Source organism: Gorilla gorilla, chromosome 2 (genome assembly GCF_029281585.2).
Source record: "Gorilla gorilla gorilla isolate KB3781 chromosome 2, NHGRI_mGorGor1-v2.1_pri, whole genome shotgun sequence".
NCBI classification, from domain to species: domain Eukaryota; kingdom Metazoa; phylum Chordata; class Mammalia; order Primates; family Hominidae; genus Gorilla; species Gorilla gorilla.
Window position 1 is genome coordinate 68,419,528 of NC_086017.1, and position 27,294 is coordinate 68,446,821.

General features: G+C 49.7%; 1 protein-coding gene across 1 annotated transcript; it reads right to left on the bottom strand.

Moving 5' to 3' along the window:
- Nucleotides 1–1,872: 1,872 nt before the first annotated feature.
- On the bottom strand, nucleotides 1,873–15,279 carry FAM107A (family with sequence similarity 107 member A). The gene is made up of 4 exons (XM_004034389.5): nucleotides 15,112–15,279; nucleotides 7,435–7,609; nucleotides 4,955–5,111; nucleotides 1,873–4,442 (listed from the first exon to the last, which is right to left on the bottom strand). Exons 2-4 carry the CDS (start codon nucleotides 7,602–7,604, stop codon nucleotides 4,335–4,337), a joined length of 435 nt encoding a protein of 144 aa, XP_004034437.3. The 5' UTR covers nucleotides 7,605–7,609; nucleotides 15,112–15,279; the 3' UTR covers nucleotides 1,873–4,334.
- Between the last annotated feature and the right edge of the window lie 12,015 nt (nucleotides 15,280–27,294).

The following is a 27,294-nucleotide window of genomic DNA, read 5'->3' on the forward strand; positions in this document are numbered from 1 at the left end:
CAACCCTCCTTTGACTGTAATTTTCCTTTACCTACCCAAATCTTATAAAATGGCCTCACCCCATCTCTCTTCACTGACTCTCTTTTCGGACTCAGCCCGCCTGCACCCAGGTGACATAAATAGCCTTGTTGCTCACACAAAGCCTGTTTGGTGGTCTCTTCACACAGATACGAGTGAAAGTGATCATTACTGACATCCATTCACAACTTTCTGGGGTGCCTAACTATTTTCAGGGCCCTGGATAAAGGTGAGCAGAATCAGACAGGGTCCCACCCTCACAGGGTTTGGAGTCAGTATAATCTCAAGTGTGGTGAGGCTGCCCTGCCAAATCTCCTGTGGTGTGAGGACTCCTGTGACACACACACTGCAGGACCAGGGTTGGAGGGTCCCTTCACATCCTAAGGTCAGCCCTCTCTCCCAGGTTTTGTGTTTAGTGCTGGTTTACCATTGACAGGGGCGTTCTGCAAACCCAAACCAGGACCCGAGAGAGTGTGGCCCCTGCAAGAACGGGGGTTGCTGTCTTGGCTCCCTGTTTAGGGAGAGGTCTGAAGTCAGAGCTGCTGCAGCAGCCTTTTGCTTCTCCATGGTCTCCAGGCTTGAGTGATGGCCTCATCATCAGCCTTCAGGGATGATCTGACTCTCTAGACACTCCCGTGGTGTGCAGGAGCCACGCGGCTCTGATGCGGGTCCTGCCAGCATGATGCAAGTGAGGCCCAGGTATATTGATGAATGCCCAAGTGGGCAGATGAGGGCTTCCCAACAAATGGATATCTGTGGGTCAGGGTGGAAACCGTGGAGGAAGGAGGCAGGTGGGGCCTTCTCTGGTTGCTATGGGCTGGACCTGGGAGAAGGCTAGGTGTATTGCAGAGGGAGAAGGGGTTTCTCATTCTTTCATTCGACAAACACTTCCTGAGCATCTTCTCTAGGCCTTGTGCACTAGGGATTCAGAGTAAACAAGATAGACAAGAATCTGTGCCCTCATGGAGCTGACATTATCATTAGGAGGGACACATGAGACAAATCAGTAAAATATAGAATATGTTCAATGGTGATAAACAGTAAGGGGGAAAAAGAAGGCAAGGCAAGCAGAGGAAGACTGCAGAAGTTGAGATTTTAGATGGGGTGGCTAAAGGGGACCTCATTTAGAAGAAGTGTGATAAAAGACCTGAAGAAAGCAAGGGAGTGGGCCGCGAGGCTCTTGGAGGGAAGGATACTCCTGGCTGGGGAAGAGCACGTGGAAAGGCATGGAGATGGGGCATGCCTGGAGAGGGTAGGAGGCCAGCACAACTGGGGCTGTGTGAGCCAGTGGGAGAGTGCAGGAAGGAGGTCGGAGGCTAAGAGGGAGCTGGACTCGCAGGACCACCTGGAATGCAGGAGAGACTCCACTGGGAGCCCAGGGAGGGCTCTGTGCAGAGTCACAAGTTCTGCCTTAGACTGGAGGAAGATCATTTTGGCTCCTCTGTTGAGAACAGGGTGTAGGGACAAGGCCAGTAGGGGATACCAGTTGGGAGGAGACCACTGCAGTCATCAGATGAGGGGGAGGCACTGCACCTTTGTTCTCTACTGTGTCCCAGCCTATGGCATGCATCCTGGCATGGAGCAGGAACTCGATAAATATTTGTTGAATGATGTGTGCTTTAGTGATGTCCAAGTGCCAGTTTTCAGACTCATGCTAGGTAGGCTATATGGGGAAGGTGCAGAAAAACAGATCCCAGGCATTGCAGCTGGGGATCCTGATCCAATAGGCTTCTGATGGGAAAGTTGAATCTGGATTTTTAGCACAGCCTGCAGGTAATTTTGGACAGGCAGGGACTGGCCTTCTGTGTCAGTTAGGGATGATTTTGGTTGCAAGTAACAGAGACTGACCAACAATGGTTTAAACAAAGAGGGATTTATTTTATTTACAAGAATTCTGGAGAAGGATGGTGGCTGGTATTGGCTTGGTGAAATAATGATAGGGTCAATGACTCTGTGATTCTCTTGGCCTTTTTGTCATGGTAGCAAAGTGGCTGCTGTGGCTCCAGGCATCACACCCTCAATCAAGGTAGAAAGAAGAGGCCCAGGGAGGTGTTAGCCATGCCTATGTCTTTTATTGGAAAAGCTTTCCCAGAAGCCCAGGTAGACTTCCTCTTCAATTTCATTGGCCACACCTGATCACATAGCCATCCTAAGCTGCAAAGGAGACTGGAACAGTGAAAATCTGGATTTACAGCCTCCACAGTTGGAGTGGCTGGAGATACAGAGTTGGGACGACCCCTGAAAAGTGAACCAAGGTCGTCTGCACGGCTGCCCTGGAGGGCGTGGTGCTTGAGGTCCCTTCTACTTCTGGGGCTTCATGGAATGACTTGTTGCCTCCATGGAGCACCTCTGGGGACCACTGGGTGAATCCCCAGGCATTCCCTTGGAGAGCCCTCGTCCATCTGAGACCCTCTGTCTTGCTTCTCTTCACAGTCTGAACAACACATGGACCCGAGGGCTGCTTCTTTGGGGAGGTGGTGATCTTTATTTTAGGGATTGTGCATCTTCAGCGTAACCCTCACCTGGCAGACATTAAACAGCGTAAACACATTCTCAGCACGCCAGTCACATTCAGGAGCCTCTTGGAGCTTGACTTATACACATGCACACAGGCGGAATATCTGCATTTACAGCCCTGTGCTGGCAGCACACACAGGAAAAGCACGACTTCAGTCACCCTCAAACCACCCAGTTATGAGTAAGACCAGAACAATCCCTTTCCTCCGACAGTCCCACGTTTGCTTCCAGGAATCAAAGAGCATGCCAGTGGCAGCTATTTGTGGCAGTTTTGGGAAAGTGAAAGGAGATGCTATTCCAGCACTGCTCTGTCACCTTAGATGATGGGTTTAGGAAGCCAGAGGCAGGGATTTCAGGGGAAAAGAAACAGGCCTGGTTTATTCTCTAATTCTTTAAAAATAGGATAGGAGCAAAAAGTTAAAATATGTGGGTCTCACACAGGAAAAGCCTTCTGAAGAAGAAAAATGGGTGAATTCACTGGAGTTGGCCCAGCTAGGGGTTGGGTCTCAGGTGACAGAGGCCGGGGATTCAGACTCAAAGGGGCCAGTCCATAAAGGTGGCAGTGGGGTCTTCAAACCACTGTTTCTATTCCAGAAGCCTACTGAAAATCATTGTATATTTGCTTTCCATAAGACTAGGAAAAAGTAAAAAAAAAAAATTTTTTTTTTTTTGGCTAGAATTGCATCGTAACAGTGTGGTCACACTGGTAAGAAATGCAGATTGGCAATCACATACATCTCTGATTAAAACAACACTCACATAACCAACACAATTTGCTAGGCCAAAGTCTTCACGGGCAATCCCTGGGGTGGGAGTCTGGGATGGGGTGGATAATGAAGAATACCTGGGGTTGCAGAAGTGGGGTGGGAATCCCTGGGGCATCAGTCCACAGGAGGTGGGGGCCAGCGATGGCTTCAGGGGTGATATTTCCAATATATATCAGCCCTGGGCACTCTCGCCCTGCTGCTCACAGCAAGGTCCTCACACCAGCAGCCTCCACCTTAGCTGGGAGCTTGTTAGAAATGCAGGATCTCCCAGATCTATTGAATTAGAAGCTGTATTAACAAGATCCCCAGTGATTTTTATGAACAATCAAGTTTGTGAGGCACTGCTGCAGACTTCTGAGTGCAGGAATGCGGCAGCCCTGGCTAGGTGTGGTTAGAAGGCCTGGACAGGGAGGCTGTGCGGAGGGGATGATGAAAGCATGGGTGAGGGGAGAAGACCCTAAACAGCTGTCTTTGCTAGTCCCCGCCCACCTGGTCAGGATGCCAGCAACAAGGCCACCTGCAGTCTGCCTTGCCCTTCCTCCCCTCAGTGGCTTTGAAGGCAGGTGTCCTTGAAGCTAAGCTCTGCTGGCTGCAGGTAAAACCACAGGTGGGGGAGTTCTCTGAGACCTAGGAGCTGGGGTGCACGGAGAAGCGGGGCCCTGGGGAGCCTCGGAGATTCCTGGTGGGAAGGCCTGGGCAGAACAGAAGGCTTGTCAAGTCAGAGGGCCACCTCTTCCTCCTCAATTCTGCCAGAGAAAGCTCCTGTGCTGGGCTCAGAACCCCCTGCAGGGAGGGGTGCAGGTTATCCCTCTTGGAGCAGGAGGGCTGGGTGCTTGGAAGGAAAAGCCTAGGAGCTTAGGGACCCCAGCCTCCCAGGGAGAGCCAGGCCCTCTGGGGTGACACATTTCTACAGAAGCAGGTGGGAACATCACAGACGTCCCAGGGCCTGGGGCCCGGGGCTACCAGGTGCAGAAGGGCTGAAGGAGGCTGTCCAGGCCAGGGTGGGCGGTGGCCTGAGCCCGGCAGCTGGCCCTACAGCTGTCTCTCTTCGCTGGTCAGTGTGGCAATTCTCCGCAGGTTTTCCCTGACTTTAATAAACTCGGGGGCGTGATCCTCTTCCTTCTCCGGTGGTTTTTCCAGCTGAAGGAGGGAGAAGCAGAGAGTGAAGTGGGTGGAGCTAGGGGGATTCCTACTCTGAAAACCTGTGGAGTTTGGACCAAGGGCCCACTCAGTGGGGAAACAGAACCAACCTGGGGATGAGTTTTGCTATCAGCCTGGTAGCTGGGGCACAGAGCATGAGACTGAGTTCTCCTTGTGCAGCCTGGTTCAAATCACTCACCCCCTCTGGGCCTCAGGTTCCCCATCTCTAAAATGGGAATGCCACCTGGCTCACAAGACAGTTATAAGAATGAAATCAGAATCAGCGTGCAGTACACTGGGCCAGTGAGGAAGCTGAGGTTCAGGGAAGCCACTCGCCCTAAGGACCTAGCAAAGTGAATGGCAGAGGTAGGACTCAGGCCAGGAGTGGACTCTTAGTCCAGTGCTCTGTCTGCTGATCCTCTTCCCTCTTACTAGCTGTGGCCACAGCAGAGCTCCTCCCTGGAGGACAGCCCTGGAGGATGTGTGGTCCCTACTGGGTGCCCATCACCCACCTGGTTCAGCCTCTGCTGCCGTCTCAGCAGCTCCTGCTCAAAGGGGCACTGCAGCCGCTTGGCTTCCAGCTCCTCCTTCTTCTTCTTGATGAGCTGGTTCCGCCGGCGGTGCTCTAGGACACGCTGCAGCTCTGGCTTGCTGTCCACACCAAGGCCCCTGGGGTGGGAAGTGGGGAGCTGTCAGGAGACCATCACCTTCCCGCTTCCCCCAGCCTCAGGGCTGCTTCCTGCGGTGACACCAACCCCCATTATTATCTTGTGCAATCCTCCCTGTAGCCTTGGAGGTGGACCCATTACTGTCCCATTTTACAGGGACAGAAACTGAGGCTTCTAGGGCTGAAGATACCAGTCCAAGTCATAGCTACAGATAGGCCACATGAGGATTTGAACCCAGGCCTGTTTGACTGCAGAGACCAAGATTTATGTTATTTCTGGTTATTTTCTTAGGATACTTTCCTAAAGGTAGAATTGCTGGGTCAGGCTCTTTAAAAAGATTTGAGGTACATATATCTATCTGTGCCGGAGAAAGGTTATCCAGTGTATCCTCCTATGAACAGTGTACAAGAGCATCTATTTCTCCCCACCATCACCAGCCAATCTTTTTATATTTGAGAATCTGGTAGGCCAGAAAGAATATCTGCTTTTCATTTGTTTCTTTATTAGTCACATGGAACAACATTTGATATGTTTACCAGCCATTTGCATTTCTTCTTTTGTGAATTAACTGTATTATCAATATTATTTTTACAGACAAGGACTTGCTCTGTTGCCCAGGCTGGAGTGCAGTGGTGCAATCATAGCTCACTGCAGCCTTGAACTCCTGGGATCAAGTGATCCTCCTGCCTCGGCCTCCCAAAGTGTTGGGATTACAGGTGTGAGCCACCATGTCTGGCTGTACTGTATTACTTTTTATTCATTTTTTCCTTCTCGATTTTAAGAGATCTGGGCCAGGCACAGTGGCTCACGCCTGTAATCCCAGCACTTTGGGAGGCCGAGGAGGGCGGATCACGAGGTCAGGAGACCGAGACCATCCTGGCTAACACAGTGAAACCCTGTCTCTACTAAAAATACAAAAAAATTAGCCGAGTGTGGTGGCGGGCACCTGTAGTCCCAGCTACTTGGGAGGCTGAGGCAGGATGGCATGAACCTGGGAGGTGGAGCTTGCAGTGAGCTGAGATCGTGCCACTGCACTCCAGCCTGGGCGACAGAGCGAGACTTCATCTCAAACAAAAAAAAAAAAAGAAGAAAAGAAACAAGAGATCTGAATTTTTTTTGTATATGTGAGTTTTAAAAATAAAATTTACTTATATTACAAATACTTTCTCTGATTTGTCTTTAAGCTTTTGTTTTTGATTGTGGTGATGTTTTTTGATATTAAACGGATGAGTCTAAAAACCATTCAGAGAAAATGCTCATATTATAATACTAATTGAAAACAAAAACAAAAGCGACTCAGTGTACAAAATGATAACTGTTAGGATATTGGTCACACAACTGAAAACAAGAATAGAAATCACAACCGGCTCTAATACCAGAATCAGCCAGCAGAGGGCGCTCTGAAAGCACCGCTGCGTTCACGCTGTTACTGGTTAGCAGGAGTATTTCCCAGTCCTCCAAGGGGAGGCTCAGCCTTCCTCTTCTCCAATTCACATCCCATCAATTGCCCCATCCCACCCCTGCCACCTCCCAGATGCCCCTCTGGCTCGTCTCTGTCATTGCACACCACGGCCTTCCACGGAAAAGCCAGCCACCATCCTGGGCCTCTGTAACATTCCTGCCCACTTTGGTATTGTGAGCTCCCCCATCCCACCTCACCAGACGGGCCCACCACACCTTGTGCCCCTGCTGTAGACCTTTCCTTAGTCCATCCTTCTGCCCTGGCCTGCACCACGCAATCGATGCCCCAGGCACAGTGAGTGACTCCTGTTTCCTGTTCATTTACATATGAGGTTCCCTCTGCCATCCAGCACCCACCTCAGGCCTGGCTAACTCCAGTCCCCCTTCAGGTCATAGCTGAGGCAGCACCGCTCCTGTGAAGTCATTTTAGACCCCTCTCGGGTTCCTCCTCTGGGGTCTCAGGCCTATTTATGCCCTCATCAATGCACCCATCCTACTGCCTGGCTATGCACCCGTCACTGTCTGTGAGGACAGGAACTGGGTCCCATTCATTCTTGTATCCCCAGGTCTGGGCTCAGTGCCCAGCACATAGTAGGTACTCAGTAAATGTATCTGGAGTGTGGGCATGAAATGGGTGGCTGGGCAAGAGAACAGGGCTTTTTGGGTCCCTCTGGTTCCCAGGGACCCACTGGGGACGGGGTCTTTACAGGTTTTGCCGGTGATCATGTGGGGCACCCTCAGCCTTCCTCAGTCTCCAGGAGCCCCAGGATGAAAGCCAGCTCTGCTTTCCTCCAGGGTCACCTTCCCCATTCCCCACAGGCCCAGGTGCTTGCGGGGCCCAGGCAGCAGGGCTTCATCCCTACCTTCTGTGGTTCATGAGCAGCTCCCGGTGGAGCTCCTGGTGACTCCGAGAGGCCTTCACGGGGTTCAGCAGCTTCTTGGGCTTGATGAGCTCCGGATTCCACTCTCTGTATTCTGGCCGGGCCATCAGGCCCCCGATGTCTGCCCGCTCCCTCTGGATCTCCGAGTACATGGCGGCTGTAGAGATGGGCAGAGGAGTAGCTCAGAGCTGAGCCTATAATCTCACCCTGCCCCATGGGACACAGTTGAAGGGCAAGGTTTTCATGTCAGATGGACCTTGGCCACCTGCTACTGCGCATACCTGGGCAAGCTACCTGACTTTCTGAGCCTTAGTTTCTTCACTTATAAAATGGAAATCATAATGGAACGCATGCACAGGGCTGTCAGAATTGGAGATGATGTTTGCGATCTGTCTGGAGTATAGAAGTAAAATGATAACGGGTCACAAAATACGGATTGACACATGCATATTTTTGGCCTGACTTTGCAACAGTTTTCACCCACTATAAAAGGAATTATGTTTGAGTTTCTGTTTTTCAATGAGCTTGTAACAGAAAAGGAAAATATATTTAAAAAGAGTAACATGTACTTGTTAAAAACAATTTGGATAAATGCAGTGATAAAAAGAAAGTATTACCCTTATTATCTAACTCTATCCACAGTTCCAAATTCTGTTGTGGAACTGTTCAGCTTTTCATTTTCTTCACATCAAAGAGGAGAGTATGAAATTCAGAGACTGCTGTGTCCCTAATAGCAAAGGGATAGTTGTCAAATGTTTGGCTACTCAATGGCCCCACTTCTACCACAGCGGTTTGAAATCTGTCAGTTTACTTAAAATTCAGACACAAGGGCTCCCTCTTCTACAAACTGGCTCCTTATCCTTGAAATGCCCAAAAGCAAATACAGCAAAGAGAGAGAGAGAGAGAGAGAGAAAGAGACTGACTTAAAAAAAAAAGGCCTCAAAAGTATAGACACTGCCTGGCCATTAGCTGCTTATAGGAATTTCAGTGAAAATTTAGCCTTTAGCTCTGCTCTCTTCATGAGTCTAGCTTTGCAGAGGTTGAGCTCCTATTATATGCCAGGCCCTGACAGTTGGCAGTGTCTGGTCTGGTATGCAGTAGGCGATCAATACACATTCGTTGGTAATTGCCAATGCAACTTTTGAAGTTTTCTTTGGTCTTGGGGAACCAGTGCCCGGCGGCATGTGATTTTCATGTGGCAACTGAGGGAGTGTGTCCCCATTTCAAACACCAGGCTTCAGCCCCTGCTTGAGGGCCACCATGTTGCCTGTGGACAGACTCTCATTTCCTCCCCCACACTGGGAAGGGGATGAGAACCATTCTCTGCCCAAATGCAGTTTCATGGATGAACAGGGATGTGTGAAAACCTGAAAGTGGCAAACAGCTTATTGGGGTCAGAAAATACAGAGAGGGGGGTTTGACGGGGTGCACGTTGCAAGGTGATATGTCAGGAATCTAGGCATAAAATAGGAGACTGTACTTTGCAATGGTGGCCACCAGACCCGTGTTTGGCATTTCTATGATGACCCATCACAGGCTGCTGTTAGGAGGAGCAAGTAAGACCACATATGTAAAGGTGCTGTGTAACCTGGAAAAAGTGTTAATTATTATAAGGTATTTTGGATGTAGCCAGGTGAAGTGTCAGAGGATAGACATGTTAATTTTTTTCTCAAATTCATATTCTCAGAACCATTTCTGTAATGAGAATTCTTATTAACTTCCCTTTTTTTCTCATCTTTTTCATAAGGCTGTTTGCTTTCAGGTTATATCCTTCCTAATTTTTTGGTCCTTAAAAAGTGATCATAATAGTATTTAGGGTTACTTTAAAATGGGCACTCGACAAAATACATAGTTGGCTGTATCAGCTCCCCCTCCTTAGTGTGGATATTTTCTTGTCTGTGGGATCAAGCTCTCTGGGTGCTTATGCATTAGAACACCTGGATTCAGATTGGAGCTTTGAGATCTTCTCTCTTTTGCTGCCTGTTCCTATTGTCAAGTGTCACCCATCCTTTGACTGAGTAATTCTCAGCTACGCTCTTTCCTTCCCGTGACCTCAGCGCTCTTCCTGTTCAGCTCATGCCACACTTTAATAACTACTTTGGCTCCCCAGCTATTCACCTGTTCTTAGTCCCTCTGTGCCCCCCAAATCTTCCAGAGCTGCTTGCTTTTCATCAGCCACACCATCCTTAAAAGAACTCACTGTATGTTGCCAAAGTGATAAGGTAGGAAATAGAATAAATTGGATAACTTTATGAAAGGAGATGGCAGCCTTAATATTTGTATAGATAAAGCCATACACCCAGAATTCCCACATGGATGAACAGAAACGCATTTGAAACTGAGAGAGTTCAAGAATGTGGCCAGATACAAAATAAGTACACAAAATCAAGAGCTCCTGAGTAACGGGAATGACCACTGAGAAAGTGCATAATAATAAAAATAGTCATGCATTCCACACATGTTCGAGTTCCTGTGATTTTCCTGGCACTGTGATAGACACTGGACACACAGAGGAGAACTAAACAAGTGAGATCCTGGCGCTCACAGAACCCACACTCTGCTAGGGAGGCCAACAGTCAGCACACACACAAGCCAATGAAAACGAAAGACCACAAAAGGCTCCAGGCTCCCATAGAGACTAAGGAGGGACCCGCTGTCAGCCAGGTATGGTGAGGGCCTCTCTGAGGAGGTGACATTAAGATCTGACAGTTGAGAATGAGGAAGGAGGCCATTTGGGGCCTAGGGAACAGCATGTGTGACTCATGTACCTTGAACAAGCTGGGTCTGTTCAGGGAACAAAAAGACATAGTGTGCTGGGAGTGGTGTGAGCTGAGTGACTGGGAGAGCGCCTGGAGTGAGGGTGGACGGGTGGGTTCAAGTCGGGGAAAGGCGCGCCTGATTCAGTTATAAAAACGTCGTTCTCGCTGCTGTGTGGGGAAACCATCAGAGGCCTTGGGATGTTTTATGACTTTGGTTTCCTTCACTTCCAATGGGTGGTCTCTGTCTGTCTCTTCCGTTAAATTCCAGGGGAAAAATCTGTGATTGACCTGGCTGAGACCTTCGCCCCATACATAAGTTGCCGGCCAGCCAGTGGGTTGGCTGCCCCAGGGCCAGACAGTTGGACTCAGTCACACAGAGTTGCCCTTGAAAGAGGGGCCCTGTTTGGTTTGACCTTCTGTTGTTGTTGTCTTGAAATTCCAAATGCATTTTGAACAAGTAGCCCTCCTTTTTTATTTTGCACTGGGCCCTGTCAATTATGAAGCCAGTCCTGCACCCCAGGTCCAATCTGTGGTCAGCCCTGGCTCAATGATTTGCTCCAGGCCTTAAAAAAAAAATTAATTAAATCGGCAGTGAGCTGTGGATGATGGTGTTTCCCTGAGGCCAGGCTGGTGTGGTGGGTGAGGCAGGAACCCTGAGGGATGTGGCTGGTGCCTTAGCTCAGAGGTGCAGGGGAAAAACCATCGCCTTTGCCACTCAGGGTGCTGAACCCCAGCAAACAACCCCTGTGAGATCCACGTATACACCTATGAGGGGTGGGGTGAGGAGGGTTGCTGGGGACCCCCAGGACTTAGAAAGCTGAGCCAGCCTTTCTGCCTTTTAATTTATTTAACCGAGGTCTCTGGGCGGAAGAACCTCATGCAGGTCCTGTTATAAAAGAGACTACTCAACAAAGCACAGGTGCCAGGCCAAGAAAATCCAGGCCGTCTTGGGCGATCAGCTGGGCCTCCTGAGTCAGAGGACTGGGGTTGTTCCCAAGGCTGCTGGGCATCCCGAGAGATCCAAGACTCTGGGGTCCATCCGGGGAGTGGCTGTGGAGTGGCTAAGAGGGGAAGTGGGCATTAGACATGTCCTCTCTGGAAAGAAAAAGGTGAACACCCAGGAGAAGAGCTAGCAGGGAGAAGGAGGAGTGGGCCAATCACGAAGAAGAAAGGTAAGTGGCTTGTTTGTATTCTTCATGGCTGTTAAAGAAATGCAGGAGGAGGCTGTAGCATAGGGAGGCTGAAGCCATTCAGACTTGCATTCGAATGTCAGCTCTGTCCATGCCTCCCTACCCTCTGGAGCTGGAGCCTGAAGCCATTCAGACTTGCATTCGAATGTCAGCTCTGTCCATGCCTCCCTACCCTCTGGAGCTGGAGCCTGGAAACTACAGCCTTTGGACCAAATCCCACAGCCCTGGGACACACCACGCCCACTTATTGTCTATGGCTGTTTCCCACTGAACAGCAGAGTTGAGATGGGACAGCTGCTTTTGATCTGGTGTTTCCTCCTCTGCAAAATGAGCGTTACATTATAATCCTCCTCCATGAAGTTGTGATATCATAAACGAGGTGATACTTGCAAGGTGGTTGGCAAATGCCTCGTACAGAGTTGAGCGCTTGGGGCTGGCTACCAGGGCTGCCACATACAACAGGCTGGTTGGGTACCTCACAGCAAGTCCTCAACTCCTATAGATTAAACTGTGAATGGTGCCCCTGGAATGGCAGTGTGACCACCCTGTTAGCTGCTATTAACAATCACTATTAATAAATCCCATTCCTAGTCCTAGATGGAGCCTTCTCATCCTCAGAAACCACACTGGTTAAATCAGTGGATCTTAACTTTGGCTGCATATCGGCATCACCACAGGAAGTTTCAAAAATTCCAGTGCCTGAGTCCCACCACAGGGATTCTGATTTAATGGGTTTGGGGGGCGGCTTGGCTTTGGGGATTTTTAAAAGCTCCCTAGGTGATTCCTAGAGTCAGCCAACTTTGCAAACCATGGAGTTAAAAACCCAAAGCACAAACTTATTTGCTTCGGCCCTGAAGGATCTCAGCTGACTGTAGTTGGTCTGGTTATTGTGAGCAAATCTGATTAAGGTCACAGTTCTTAGCAGCTGTGTGATCTTGGGATGGTCTCTAACCTCTGGGATGCTCCTCTGTAGAACTGTGATGCTGTGAAGATTGGATGAGCTAAAGAGCTGGGCATGGGGTGGAGGCCACCAGTAGGCGACAGCTATTGAGTGTCTTGCATGACTATAGGACGGCAAATAATTCTCAATATGCAGATTATGGGACTGATGTTGTTTTTCCTGGGGTGGGGATAATAAGAGGTCTGAGGAAAGATTTGGAACCCCTTGCTTGGTTCCTCCCTGGTTCTGTTGGTGACCCAAGAGGTCCCAGAGCTCCTTGCCACAGGCTCCACAGGACGTTGGCCCCACACCAGGCAAGGCTCAGCAGAGATCACTGCTGCTCCCACGGAGAGTGCACCGGGCCACTGGGGCATGCATGGCTAATGCAGGGTGGCAGATTTGAAACCAAACACTGGTGCCTCCAGCCACAGCAGAGAGTAAGGAGAGACAGAAGGAGAGCTGCACTGATGGAGTCTCGGGGCCCAGTTCATCTTGACAATAGCCAAGGGACCCCAGGCTGTCTAAGGCCTCAGTGTCCCTTCCACTTGCCTCTCCACTGTTCTGGTAGTCATGTTTCTGTCTTCGATGGCATCAGTTGTAACAAATGACACATAAGCCAGTAAAGCAATGGTTAAAGCAGATGTTTTAGTGGAGACAGAGTGGGTTTGATTCATGGTGGCAACCCTTCCCAGCTGTGTTACCTTGGGCAAGTAGCTTAACCTCTCTGAGCCTCTATACAGCAAGGATAACAGCCTATTCATGGAGCAGTTTGGAGGGTGAAGTGATACAATGGCATGATGTGCTTAGCCCAGTGCCTGGCAGAGTGATGCTCACCGAAGACAAACTATGGTACTTCTGTCCTGAAGAAACCCTGTGGTCACCACTAGAATTTGATCTGGATCTCTAAATCACCCTCGGAGGCAGCCAGTGGTACCCTGTTTTATAGATGAGAAAACTAAGGCTCAGAGAGGCCAAGCTACTTGTCTCAAGATACACAGAGAGTAAGCAGCAAAGCCAGGACCTTGGACGCCAGATTCAATGCTCTTTCTACCTCTCCACTGTCTTCAAGGTGCAAAATGTCTTTTAGTTTACAAAGCAGGGTTATGTCCCTTTTCTCTCTCTAGATAGTCAAGAAACCCCAATGAAGAGGCTGTGTGAGCCCATTTTATAGATAAGAACATGGAGGCCTGCTAACTTGAGGACTCCTAGCCTACGTGCAATGCAAACTCTCACTGGGGAGCCCCAGCCTGGCCCTAGCAGCTTTGGGCTTAAGCTAGAGTCCACGGGCCTGTCTGGCCTCAGGCTGGTCTCTGTTTAGGAGAGGACCAGCTGGTGGCCTTCCCTCCTCTGCCCCCACTTCCTCATTACTGTTCAAGCTGCTGGGTTCTGAACATATTCAGAACCCTCTTGGTTCAGCATTTAATGGGATGGCAGGGCAGAGGAGAAGAGAGGCTTTCAAAATAACGACTGGCAAAGGAAAAAGAGGCATTCAGTAAAAGTGACAAGCACGGTCACTGGATTTCCTGACCCTTCTGGCTTTTTTCCTCTCCATGGGGAAAGTGCCTATTTGTATTTCACTGGCCAGCAGCCAAAGAACAGTGTATCTGGGAGCCACCTCCAGATCTCCCAGCAGCCTCTGGTCGATGCTCGGAAGCCCCCAGCAGAGCTGCTTGTCCATTTGGATGCAATGACTCAAGGCTGACTTCCTGAACATTTTGCCTTAGGTCCGTTGCAACTTCCTACCTCGGAAGGAGAATGTTGGGTGGACATTTAGGATTTTGAGCCAATTAAATAGCAGAGTCCAGGGCTAGACATGGAGGGTCCTTAGCAAGGTTAGTGGACAGCATTGTGCGGTTGATCTGGAACAAGCATCAGCAGACCTGGAATCCCTGCTGGCTCATTAGTGGCATGATGTCAGCCACTTTACCTGGCAGATGCCTCTGCAGGGAAAATTCCAGCAGGTACTCACCACCAACAGAACTAAGAGGGCCACTCAGGATCTAAGCCACCCAGAGATACAGGCGTGGGGGCTGCCTTGAAGCTCAAAGCTACTTGGGTTTGGTAGCAGTTTCGAAAAGTGACACACCCAATCCTACAGCTCTTGATTTCTGGCCCAATCTCAGACTTGCCTTGTATTGCAAAGTCCTAAAGCCAAATTCACCAGAAGGCAGGCCCTTCACACGTTAACCTGCATGCACTACGTGCCATGCACTGTGCTAAGCACCTAGCAGCCATATCTCATGAAATATGAAATTCTTATGACAGACTGAAGAGGTGGGTACTGTCATTATCCTCTTTTTACAGTCAGGGAAACTGAAGTTCAGGGAAGTCGTCTGATTTCCCCAAATCACACAGTCGGTGAAGGAAAGAGCTTGAATCTGAGCCAAGCTCTGAGGCTGAAATCTGTGTTCTGTCTGTTGTGCTGAGAATTAAACCCCCATACTGTGTGATAATTGACTTAGGTGAGGCTATATCATGCAATAATTCAGATTCACCTGAGGATGCAGCAGAAAAAGATCAACAAGAATGCAGGGCTATGCCAGGGGGCTTGTTTCTTTGTCTCTTACCCTTTTCCGAAACCCAGGGTGCCTGGAGGCATCTCCCGTATCATTTTACGGATGCTGGGACATAGCCCAGGTACCTAAACTCAAAGCACTCAGGTCCACTGACAGCCCGCTTCAGTGTACCGGGTCTGCCCTCCTTCCCTTCCACCTCCTCCCGAACAGCACCGCGCTCAACAGCAGATGAAACAGAACAGAGATGGTCTTACTTCTCAGGTCGAGTCCTTGGGAAGGGAAGTCAGGAGCGTGTTGCTGGGTTCCTCACTCCACCGGGAAGTCCCAGACTAGCAAGGAGGGCTGCCTCTAGAGGGCGGTTCTTAAACCCCTGGGAACGGAGGCTGCTGAAATGTGCCAACAAGTGAGACAGCCTTTGCATTCCTGTTTATTCTGGTATCAATAAAAAGGAACTGTTACTATAGTAACAGATATTTCACTTGGTGCACGGCCACTTCCACGATGCGGAACATCATGTCCAAGCCACACGCTTGAGAGGCACAAATAAATACCCATTTTGTCAGATTGATGAGGAATAAGAAACACGCCAAGCTTTGTTCTGAGCAAGGCGGCTCACGTAAAGGAATTTCCCTTGTTTCTTATGGGAGGGTCAGGCAAGAGTGGATTCCAGCACTTCCCCACGGGAGGGGAAGCCAAGCTTCCTGAGGCAGTGATGTGGATTCTTCAGGAGAAAATGGCTCTGGGGGGAAAAGGGTGGGGTGTAAAGGGAGGGGAAACTGCTCAGCATTGGGTCAGTTCTTAATTATCCATGAATGGGTCAGAAACTCCGTACACAGCGTTTTCCTGATACCCTGAATGTCATTGGAACTTCACAGAGGAGCCAACGGAAGAGCGTGGGAGAGGGGATGCACCGTGTCTGGGTCTCAGCAGGCTCATGTGTTGGCCCTGGCTCCAGCACCAGCCCCTTCAGCAGCCACTCAGTGTCTCTGTGTCTTGGTTTCTGTGTTTGTCAAATGTGGAGCATACCAGGGTGGTTGGGAGATGACATGGATGAGATGACATTAGTGAAGCACATTGTCAAAGCTCAGCATATAGGACTTTTCTCCAAGAGAGACCTGGACTCTACGTGATCTGAGGCCAGAGCCCAGCATGGTGCATTTTGCCTGGCAGAATATGTGTTCCATAAGTAGTGGCTCAATGAATGAACGTGTGAATGTAAATATAAAAGTAGGCCAGGCATGGTAGCTCATGCCTGTAATCCCAGCACTTTGGGAGGCCGAGGTAGGCAGATCATTTGAGGTCAGAAGTTTGAGACCAGCCTGGCCAACATGGTAAAACCCTGTCTCTACTAAAAATACAAAAATTAGCCAGCGGTGGTGGCATACACCTGTAATCCCAGCTACCTGGGAGGCTGAGGCAGGAGAATCGCTTGAACTTGGGAGGCAGAGTTTGCAGTGAGCCAAGATTGGGCCACTGCACTCCAACCTGGGTGACAGAGCAAGACTGTCTCAAAAAAAACCCAAAAAACAAACAAACAAAAAAACCCAAGAATAGTAAAAAATGTATGTAGATCCTTAAGGCCAGCCTGGATGCTTATAGATAATGGAGGCATTCTCCTAATTTCAGAATCAGCTTTCACTTGAAAAGCTGGAAGTGTTTTCTATCGTTTAGTGTCATCCTAGTTCCGCAGTGAGGAAGCTGGGGTCTACCAGTTAGACCAGGCCTCCACCCCAACTTTACTTTCTCATGGAGTCTTGGTTGGCTAGAAGGTGATGAGGCCTAGGACATGCATCACAGGTGAATGGAGGCTTTAACAAGGCAACCTTGTGTCTTCTTTGGCCTATATTATTTGTTCATTTAACAAACATTTATTTAGTTCCTACTGTGTTCCTGGCACTGTTCTAAGTGCTGGGGGTACCATGTGAATGACACAGGTAATATCCCTGCTGTCAGGGAACCTACCTTCAAGGGGGACACACAGTAAAGAAGGAGACATTCAGGATGACGTCAGGCAGTGAGGAATGCCGTGATGAACGCAAGGCTGGGTGAGGTGAGAGGGGGTGGTGTTTCAGGGTAGCAGAATCACAAGCAGTCAGTTGTGTGAAGTCTGTACACATGGGAGAGTCTTCGTGGGGTGGGAAGAGCCAGTGGAAAGGCCCAGGCTGGGTGGATCCTGGTGTGATGTAAAGGCAGGCTGGGTGCCATCTTGGGAGTGAGGGAGGTGGGAGACAGGGATGGAGTGGGAGGGACATGGCAGGCATGTCCAGGGAGCCTTGGCCACGCTGACCATTCTCGAGCCACTTAAACTAAGAGGGTCCTAAATTCTTGGGTATAAAACAATTTTCTGGAAACAATGTGTGGTCCTTTTGTTTCTTCTTCCCCAATTCTGCATTTCTTGAGGCACTTTGAATGGTAGCCCCCTCAGCCTCCCACCCTGCTCTGCCTTAACTTCCCCAAACTCTCCTGGTAGAAGAGGACAGCTAGATTCTTGTCAAACCACTCTTTGCTGACCCTGGTTCCTTGCACACATCCTCCTGCTCTGCGAAGAAGTATTTTGAATATTTCCTAGGGTCTTTGGTGGCTCAGATGAACCAATCCCAGTGCCTTCTAACAGTTGGAGAGTAAGAAGGATCCTGGAGAGGGGGAACTTCTGACAGCTCCTGCTCATCCCTGGAGAAGACAGAAGCCCATCACCTGGTACACTCCAGAGGAACACGCACCTGACAGCCAAGGAGAACTGGGCAGTAGTCCTCGGATGTTGGGCGTCATTTTCCCTGGGCAGTTGGGAGTCAGTGTGCTTCTCCCACAAAAACTCTTCTCACAGTCCAACTTGTATACAAACCCATCAGACTGCTAGCCCCAGGGCAGGTACCTACCTATCTTCCCGTCCCAGTACTGAGGGGCTCAATAACTATTGTTAACCTGAAGACACCGAAAACCTTGACAGCGCTGAGCTTGTTACAGCACCATCTTGCTGTGTGTCCATGTGCAGGTGCAACTGTACGTGAGATCAGCGGCCAACCACCACCCTTTCCCAGGCCACACTCCATCAGCAAGAGACTATGCTACACCCCAAGACGAGATGCAGCCAATAAACATTTCTATGTATTGACCTGAAAAAGATGTCTTCTACATATTCAATGAAAAATCATATGTAGTAGGATCTCTTTTTTTTTTCAAGATAAAAAAGTTGGTATATGCATAAAGAACCAGTGTGGAGGCAAATACACTAATCTGTTAGCAGAGGTCAACTCTAGATCAGTGTATCTCAAATATTATTACTAGATGTCATTTGAAATGAGTGCTAAAAATGCTCTTGCTTAGATCCTCAGAACCTCTGAGGGAGGAACCTAGGAATCTGGATTTTTTTTTTTTTTTTTTTGAGACAGAGCATTACTCTGCTACCCAGGCTGAGTGCAGTGGTGCCATAATGGCTCACTGCAGCCTTGACCTCCTGGGATCAAGCAAGCCTCCCACCTCAGTCTCCCAAGTAGCTGAGACTACAGACACATGCCACCACACCCGGCTAATTTTTTATTTTTTTTAGAAATGAGATCTCACTGTGTTGCCCAGGCTGGTCTTGAACTCTTGGCCTCAAGTGTTCCTCCTGCTTCAGCCTCCCAAAGTGCTAGGATCACAGGCATGAAGCCACCATGGAATCTGGATTTTAAACATACCTCTCTGGGGGCTCATTTTTATTAAAGAGTTTGAGGACCATTGTTCTACAGCGTAAAATTACAGGCCCTTCTCCTTTGTCACTGCATTTCTGTGATGTTTGCGGTGTTAAAAGAAAAAAAAAAGGCCCAAGCATATATTACTTTTGTTATCAGAAAAAGACTCTAAGAATTAAAAATGTGAGAAAGAGCAACATTTCCCAAGCAACTGTAGTTAGTTAGGAATCTCATCTGGCTCAGTTATGTCCATCAGAATATGGGAAAACAGAGGCCCTCCGAACAAACAAGCCTTTGAGGCATTTACTCCAGGTAATTGCATAATTCAAGCCCCAGCCACTGTCTCCTGCCTCCTTCTGTGTGGCTTTCCCTGGAGGTCTTCCTATTCTTCCAAAAGGAAGGACTCTGGGAAGCCAGGGGCCTGGGGATCTGCATACTTGCTCAGCCCCCTGGTGAGCTGGGGCATCGAAGGGGGAAGCCCGGGGGCTGGGCACACCCCTCCTGTCTTCCCTCCCATCCCCTTTTAACTCTGATTTCTTGGGAATCAGAGGAACCCAAAGGAAGGGGGACAGGGAAGACCAGGGGAGGCAGTCCTGACAGGGAGGCGGAGAATTTTCCTGCATCTATAGTGGGCTGGGCTGCAGTGTGCAGAAAATAACCTCCCCAAACAGCTTTTGTTTCATTTTTGCCCCCTTTCTCCAAGCCCATGGGCGCCTAGAACAGCTTATCTGGGCCCACAAACATCAAACAAGAAGTTTCCATGGCAACTTAAAACTTCCTCCTCAGCCTTGTATTCAGTCTAAATCTCCAAGGCCCCTTTTCAAGGCCTCAATGGGGTTTCTGAGCAGCCACCCACAAAACAGCCCTAGAATTAAACCGTGCCCCCCGCCTCTCAAACATGCTCTGCAGAAAGGACTCGGGGGTTGGGGGAGAAGAAGCTGTGCTGGCAGAAAGAACCTGTCATGGGATCCGTGGAGAGATTATAAAAGGAATGAGAGTCGCCTTTACAACAAGTTTGAACCGGGAAGAATTTACCCAGTTGAGGGATTTCAAGCGTGAAAATGGGAAAGTGAGAGGGGGTGGGGAAGAACTTAGAGTCTTGTTTCTGAAAGCTGGCTCTCCACCCAGCTGCAATTAGACATGGTTAATTTGGTCTCTTAGCTGCAGAAGGACCCTGGGGTACCCCCATCCCCAGTACATTTTAATTCCCTTGTAATCAGACAAGAAGCACAGTGAGTCAATCTATGGATGGTGAGAGGATGTGAGAGGGAGCATGTGTGTGTGTGTGTGTGTGTGTCTGTCTGTTTCTCTGTGTGTGTGTGTATGTGTGTGCACATGCATGCAGGAGAACCTGGGCAGACCACAGCTGTCAAACTGAGCAAACTTCATGATTCCTGGCAGCATAGTTGCTAGATGTACCAAATAAAAATGCCACACATCGAAGTTAAATTTGAATTTCTAATGAGCACCAAATAACTTTTTAGTATAGTCCATGACATAGCTGGAACATGCTTACACTAAAATATGATTTGTTGTTTCTCTGAAATTCAGATGGAACTGAGTGCCCTGTATTTTATCTGGCAGCCCTACCTGGCAGAGGCAGGGGTGGAGGCTGCGTCTGCCCCTCTGGCTGCGGAGAAGTATAGTTGCTGATGCCCGCAGGCACCTGGGGAGGTGCCTTTTTGTCTATAGTGCAGAGAGATGCCTTCCTCCCTTCCAGGAACATGACCCGAGCTCCAGGTAGGATGCAGGTAACGCCCCTCAAGTGGACTTGAACTACTGGACTGTATTGCCTCCCAGGCATGGCCAAACAGGAGTTATTCCACAGAGGTGACCCTTCTAGCCCTGTGATTAAGAGCATGGACTCTGGTGCCAACCCAGACCACAATCCTGACTCCATTGCTGGACAACTGGGTGACCTTCAACTCTCTGTTTCCTCCTCCCTAAAATGGGGCAGACGTGTTTTTGAGGAACAAAGGAGATATGTTCTGGAGAGCCCTTCACACCGTGGCTGCCACAGAGTCAGGGCTCTGTAAGTGGCAACTATTATTTTGATAACTCACTTAAGAACATTCAAGTTTGTTTGTTTGTTTGTTTGAGACAGAGTCTTGCTCTGTTGCCAGGCTGGAGGGCAGTGGCACGATTTCGGCTCACTGCGACCTCTGCCTCCCAGGTTCAAGTGATTCTCCCACCTCAGCCTCCCGAGTAGCTGGCATTACAGGCACCTGCCATCACGCCTAGCTAATTTTTGTATTTTTGGTATAGACGGGGTTTCACTATGTTGGCCAGGCTGGTCTCGAACACCTGACCTCAAGTGATCCACCTGCCTTGGCCTCGCAGAGCGTTGGGATTACAGGTGTGAGCCACTGTGCCTGGCCGAGCATTCAAGATTTTCATCCAACTGAAAAAAGTGGAATTAAAGACTAGAGTCAGAACAATCTCAACAGTGTAAAACACACACACACTATGCATAGCAAGGTTTGGAAGGAGGCATTTCCAAATGTTATGTGCGGCCGCCCGTGGTTAGTGGGATTAAGTGTTAGGCCTCCTCCTCTTTAGTCTCAATTTCTCGAAATATCTGTGGTGAGCATGTCTTACTCTAATATTAAGAAATTATTTTAGCCGGGCGCGGTGGCTCATGCCTGTAATCCCAGCACTTTGGGAGGCCGAGGCGGGTGGATGACCTCAGGTCAGGAGTTCGAGACCAGCCTGACCAACATGGTGAAACCCTGTCTCTACTAAAAATACAAAATTAGCTGGGCGTGGTGGCGGGAGCCTGTAATTCCAGCTACTCAGGAGGCTGAGGCAGGAGAGTTGCTTGAACTTGGGAGGCAGAGGTTGCAGTGAGCTGAGATCCCGCCATTGCACTCCACCCTGGGCAACAAGAGCAAAACTCTGTCAAAAAAAAAAAAATATTTTTAAATACCTTGGGATAAACGTTTTTCTTTTTCTTTTTCTTTTTTTTTTTTTTTTTTGAGACAGGGTCTTGCTCTGTTGCTCAGGCTGGAGGGCAGTGGAGCAAACACAGCTCATGGCAGCCTCAACTCTCTGGGCTCAAGTGATCCTCCCACCTCGGCCTCCTGAGTAGCTAGGACCACAGGCATGCACCACCATGCTGGGCTAATTTTTAAACATTTTTATAGAGACGAGATCTCACTATTTTGCCCAGGCTGGTCTTGAACTCCCGGCCTCAAGGCATGAGTCACCCAGTGTTATATTATCTGCTGCATGACTTGAGGCTACTGTTAATGAAAAGAGCCTCTATTTTGGGTCTGAATCTGTAACGTCCTCCTTGGGGGCTTCTCAAGGAAAGGAGTGCCTACCCCTTCACCACATGGCCAAATTGGCTCCTTACTCCCATTCTCACTTCCTGCTGCTCCCTGTGTGGGGCAGCCAGAGAGCGGGTCCAGAGGCACACGGCCCTGGTTTGAATCTCAGCTTCACTCTCGATGAGTTGTATGACCTTAGACAAGTCATGTTACCATCTGAGCCTTGGTTTCCTCATGTTTCCAATAGGGGTTTCCATTACTCTGCTCCCTGAGAGGAGGGGCAGATCTGTTTTATTTATAAATACATCCCTGCACCTTGGAAAACAGAGGCCAATAAATATTAGCTGGATGAATAAATGAATGAAGGGAGTTGATGAGATGGCAGATGTACAGCAGAGATGGGGTGACCGTTGAGTGACTGACAATCATCAGTCATTATTGTGACTATCCTCAGAAGGTGTGCAGACTTTGGCATGGATGGACCGCAGTTTGAATGTGTTTTCTACCTCTTTGTGGGGTAGAAAATGTTCCTTAGTGGACCATGGGCAAGGTGCTTAAGCTCTCTGAACCTCGGTCTCCTTATCTCTTAAATGGAGATAACAATCGGCAGTGTCCTTGTGAGGCAGGAGAATAGGGTCTGGAGGCAGGGAACATATGGCCGCTTCACGCTGACTTCCCAGAACACAACGAAATCAAATGGAGACACTTCGGCTTACAGGAAATATCCTCTCCATTTACATAGGGCATGCACCCAGTAAATGACTATATAACTTCACTCCATCCTCTTCATCTACATAGGACGTACACCAAGTAACCGATGGAAACCTCTAGAGGGTATTTAAACCCCAGAAAATTCCGTAACGGGGCTCTTGAGGCCCCATGCTCGGCCCCCCTCCCGCCCTGTGGAGTGTACTTTCATTTTCAATACATCTTTGCTTTTGTTACTTCATTCTTTCCTTGCTTTGTTTGTGCGTTTTGTCCAATTCTTTGTTCAAGACGCCAAGAACCTGGACACCGTCAATGGGTAACACTTGTAGAGTGGTGCAGGGAAGGAGCCAGGGATATTAAGTGCTCGTCAGTGCAGCCTCCGTCCCTTTTCCGAGGCCCCGCTCCCTTCCTGGCTCCTTACCCGCAGGCTTGCAGCCCCTGGAAACACTCCTACGTGTTTGCTATTCCGCGTGGGTTGATAGCTAAGAGGTGAGGGGGAACACAAGGCCTTCAGATTAGGGAGACCCCCTCCGCAGCTTTGAGAGACGATCGAGAACTGGGTGGGGACACTTAGGGTGGCGTGCTTTGTGGGGAAATCGCCGGAGCTGGGATTGGAAATCAGATTCGTCTGACGATAAAGCTACTCCTTCTCTGCCTGTCCCGCCTCAGCCAGATTTCAGACCCTCCTTTAGGAAGGCGCCGCCAGTACTGAAGTTTGGGCCAGTTCTTGCTTTGGGACTTGGAGAACTGTGGTTCCAGTAACTGGGTGGCGGGATCTCCCCCAGGCGGGGCTTAAGCGGGAAGGGCGAGCAGTTCCAGAGCGCGCCGCGCGGGGCGCGGGGACAGGCACCGCCGCTGCAGACGCGGCAGCTGGTTTGCCTCGCGCTTTTGGCTCCAGCGGTCGGCAGGCAGGCCTACGGGTGGGGCGAGCTCCTTGCCCAAGGCAGAGGGTAGCTGGCCCGTGAGCCCAAGTCCCTTGACGCTTTGTAATCACGGACCTCCACAGTGCAGGACCCCAGCACGAGATAGCGTTTCACCTCCTCCAAACGTCTCTCTCCAAGGAGAGTCCGGAAGAAAATACCCCAAATGCTTACTGGGGCTTTGCTTTCTCTTTTTTTTCCCACCTACATCCCTGTATTCTCCGAATTATTTGGACACTGGTCATATATTAGGTTAACTTCATTTTTCTAAATAAAAAGGCCTATTTCCTGAATAGAAAAGAAACACGTGCTTACTGCAAACAAGCAAACAAAAAGATGGAAGAGAAAAAGCACCTATCATCCAACCCCCAACCTTAAGAAATGAAACCACCCAGTGTTTCCTTCCAAATAGTTGCATGCACACATATAGAAAGGCGGTTGCTCTCCTAGATCTGCCTTCCCTTCCCCTCCCCACCTTGTGTCATGCCTCACTGGACAGCAGACCTCCTTCAACCGCGCTGCCGGGCTCCAGTTTCTTTATGCCCCATTGCCTGCTACTCGGGTCGTGCCCATTTTCCTCTCTCCTGGCCCAAACTTCCTGCGCCTACAGCCGCCTTCAGGCACTTGTGTGAGTCTCTGTTTAAGAGATCAGCCAGGAGGTGGAACCTCACAGGACTTCTGTGGTCAAGAAACTGTGTGAGCGTGTTCTCACACATAGGAAGAAAGCAATGTATGTCATAGATCCCCAAAAGGATGAATGCAGGAAGAGGGAAGGAACAAAGGAAGAAAAGAAAGGCGGAAAGGAGGAAGAAAAAAAGTAATTAAAAAAAATGACGTGAGGATTGTTTGAGCCCAGGAGTTAGAGATCAGCCTGGACAGCACTAGGGAGACCTCGGCCCTACAAAAAATTTAAAAAATTAGCCGGGTGTGGTGGTGCGCACCTGTGGTCCCAGCTACTCGGGAGGCTGAGGTGGGAGGATGGGGAGGATCGCTTGAGCCCAGGAGTTGGAAGCTGCAGTGAGCTATGATTGCGCCACTGCACTCCAGTCGGGGAGAAAGAATGAGACCCTGTCACAAACAAACAAAAAAGCAAAAAGAATGACGGAAGGTTAGGAAAGAAGCAGAGCAACTAAGCAGAGGCGCCCAGCGGCGGACTGGCCAGGGACTGAGCGCCGTGCACCACAGAGCCCTCCTCGCCCACCTCCCGCGGCGAGGGTGGCGTTGCTCCCACTTACCCGACCGGAGCAGCACAGCCCGGTAGAGCCCGGTGGCATCGGAGGGCCCCCGGGCCCACTCGCCCAGCCTCTGCGCCATGCCCCCGCGTCTCCTACTGCAGAGCCAGCACTGCTGGCCCCTGGAGCGCACAGCAGGAGCGTAGTCCGGAGCCGAAGCGCCTCCGCGACGGTGACGCGGCCCCAAGGCCCAAACCCCGCTGAGGGTCAGGTTACGGCGGCGGCCGGAGGGGCGGGCGAGGAGACGCCGCCGGGGGAAGGAGGGGGGCAGGGGCCAGGGCAGGTGTCCGCGCCAAGTAGCAGGCAGGGCGCGGGTGAACGTCTGCAGTTGAGGACTCCTAGCCCCGAGGTTCCAGGGCCAAGGCGAGAACACAGTGTCCTGACTTCCAGCCTCAGTCTCCCACCTACTCTTCTGCCTTCTTTGGCCGCTGGCCTTGTTGATGCTACCAGCATGGGGTTCTGAAGCGCCATACCTGGGATCAGGTCCCACCACCACCATTTAAGAGCTGTGTGACCCCACGATTTAGTTACCTAACCTCGCAGAAACTCAGTTTCCTCATCTGTAAAATCGGAATAACCAGAGTACTTTCCTCACATGGTTGTGAGGTTAATCAGCTTAGAGTGTGTGTGTGTGTGTGTGTGTAGCCCCAGAACAGAGGCTGGCGCAGAACAAACACTATACAGTATACACTGGTACTTTAAAACATGTCACAAGTATCGTGGGGTGGGTGGCACTGAGAGGCAGGGTCTTTGTTGGGTGTGAAGGTTGAGGGCGGAGGCCTATGGAACTCCACCAGATTGCTTTCTCTGGCTTTGTGGAGTGTCTGTAACAATCAGAGATGAGTGGGCCAATCAGGTCTAAAGGTGGGAGGGGCCAGGCTCACCAGGGTGCTTCAGGAGATACAAGAAGCTGGCAATTTTGAGGATCTATTCTGTGTTTTGTGCTAAGTTTCTTCTAAAACAAAAACTCATGTTAATTGTGTGCTTCATGTTCTGTTTCATTTAATCTTCATAATCCTATGAAGCAGGGTCTATTAACATTGCAAATGAGAAAAAACGGAGACTCAGAGGGGTGATGCAACTTCTCTGAAGTCACACAGTGTGGGGCTGGGATACATGAACGCAGGTGGTCTGACTACAGACCTTGGCCACCTGCTCTTCTGCCTCTCTGCTATCTCATTCACCCGTCACAACAGCCCTGAAGGGTGGGTATTCCCTCCGGTTTACAAGTGAGGTCGTTGAGACTTAGGCAGGTGAGGTGGCTTGCACAACCAAGACCCAATCCAGTTCTCAGCCCACAAAACTTAAGCCCCTGAAATCTAGAGATTCCTGGAGCTGTCCAGGGTACTGGATGGCCTCTGTTCAAGGCTGTGTCTGAAAGAGCCAGGGAATCTTGAGCTGACTGTTGTGGTCTCATCCACACAGTACCACCTCCCTTTGCGGCCTGTTACCAGCCTTGGTACCTTCAAGGCCAACTGTTGGCCAAAATCTCTTTGGTTGGCCCATGGCCACTGCCCAGATCCAGCTTCTGCTCTGACTCAGGGGTCCTGTACCTCTCTGCTCCCCAGACACCATCCAGTGTCCTGAAAGCCCATCTGCCACTCCTCAGATGCCAATCAGGGGCCCAAGGTGACACTTGATCTTTGGAGGCCTCATTGATTGGCCAGACTGATCATGTCTGTCATCAACAACCAGCCTTCAGGAGTGCCAGGCATGATGCCAGATATTTGGCATTCACTGTATTATATCCTTTCTTCAGAGGATGAAATTATATCCAATTTGCAGTTCACCTCATTTAATCCACTCAATAGCTCTTTGATCAAGCTATGGTTCTTTCTTTCTTTATTTTTTTATGGCTCACTGCAACCTCCACCTCCTGGGTTCAAGCAATTCTCCTGCCTCAGCCTCCCGAGTAGCTGGGATTACAGGTGCACACAACCACAACTGGCTAATGTTGTATTTTTAGTAGAGAAGGGGTTTTGCCATGTTGGTCTCGAACTCCTGACTTCCAGTGATCCACCTGCCTCAGCCTCTCAAAGTGCTGGGATTACAGGCATGAGTCACCATGCCCGGCCTCAAGTGATGGTTATGCCCCTTTTACAGTTGAGGAAATACGGCTCAAGTGACTTGCTCGAGATCACATAATGAGTTGGTAGTGGAGCCAGAATTAGAACCCAGATGGTGCCAGAACTTATGCTGCAAGGGAGAAACCAAACCAGCTGTGGAGCAAAGTGGGACTCAGGGAAATTGTGGCCATGGGATGTACTTTTGTGGAGTATGCTGAAAGGATGGACTCTGGCTGCACCCAGGAATTCTAGCGGGTCTGACTTACCTGAGCCATTTCGTCTCTGCTTCTCATTTTCACTATGAAATCTGGCCTGAGGAGAGTATGTTTTCTGTAAACAGAAAGAAAGTAGGTGGAGGTGAGGACCCTTGGTTCTTTGGCAGAGGGAGGGGTGATATATTCACAATGTATCTGAGTCTTTTGGCCACTGAAGGGACTGGTCAGGGTCAAAGTCCTCTCCAGAGAAAGAATTTACCATAGTCTTTGGAATGGATGTGTGTGTGTGTGTATGTGTGTGTGTGTATGTGTGTGTGCCCACATGCGTATTTATGAGACTCATGCTCTTTTTTAAA

What these genes read in the sequence shown, in the direction of transcription:
- FAM107A (XM_004034389.5), bottom strand. Translation starts at nt 7,604, where the DNA reads ATGTACTCGGAGATCCAGAGGGAGCGGGCAGACATCGGGGGCCTGATG. An exon ending in CTGCTCATGAACCACAGAAG is followed by an intron (nt 5,112 to 7,434) that starts GTAGGGATGAAG and finishes TTCCCACCCCAG; the next exon opens with GGGCCTTGGTGTGGACAGCA. An exon ending in GGCAGCAGAGGCTGAACCAG is followed by an intron (nt 4,443 to 4,954) that starts GTGGGTGATGGG and finishes TCCCTCCTTCAG; the next exon opens with CTGGAAAAACCACCGGAGAA.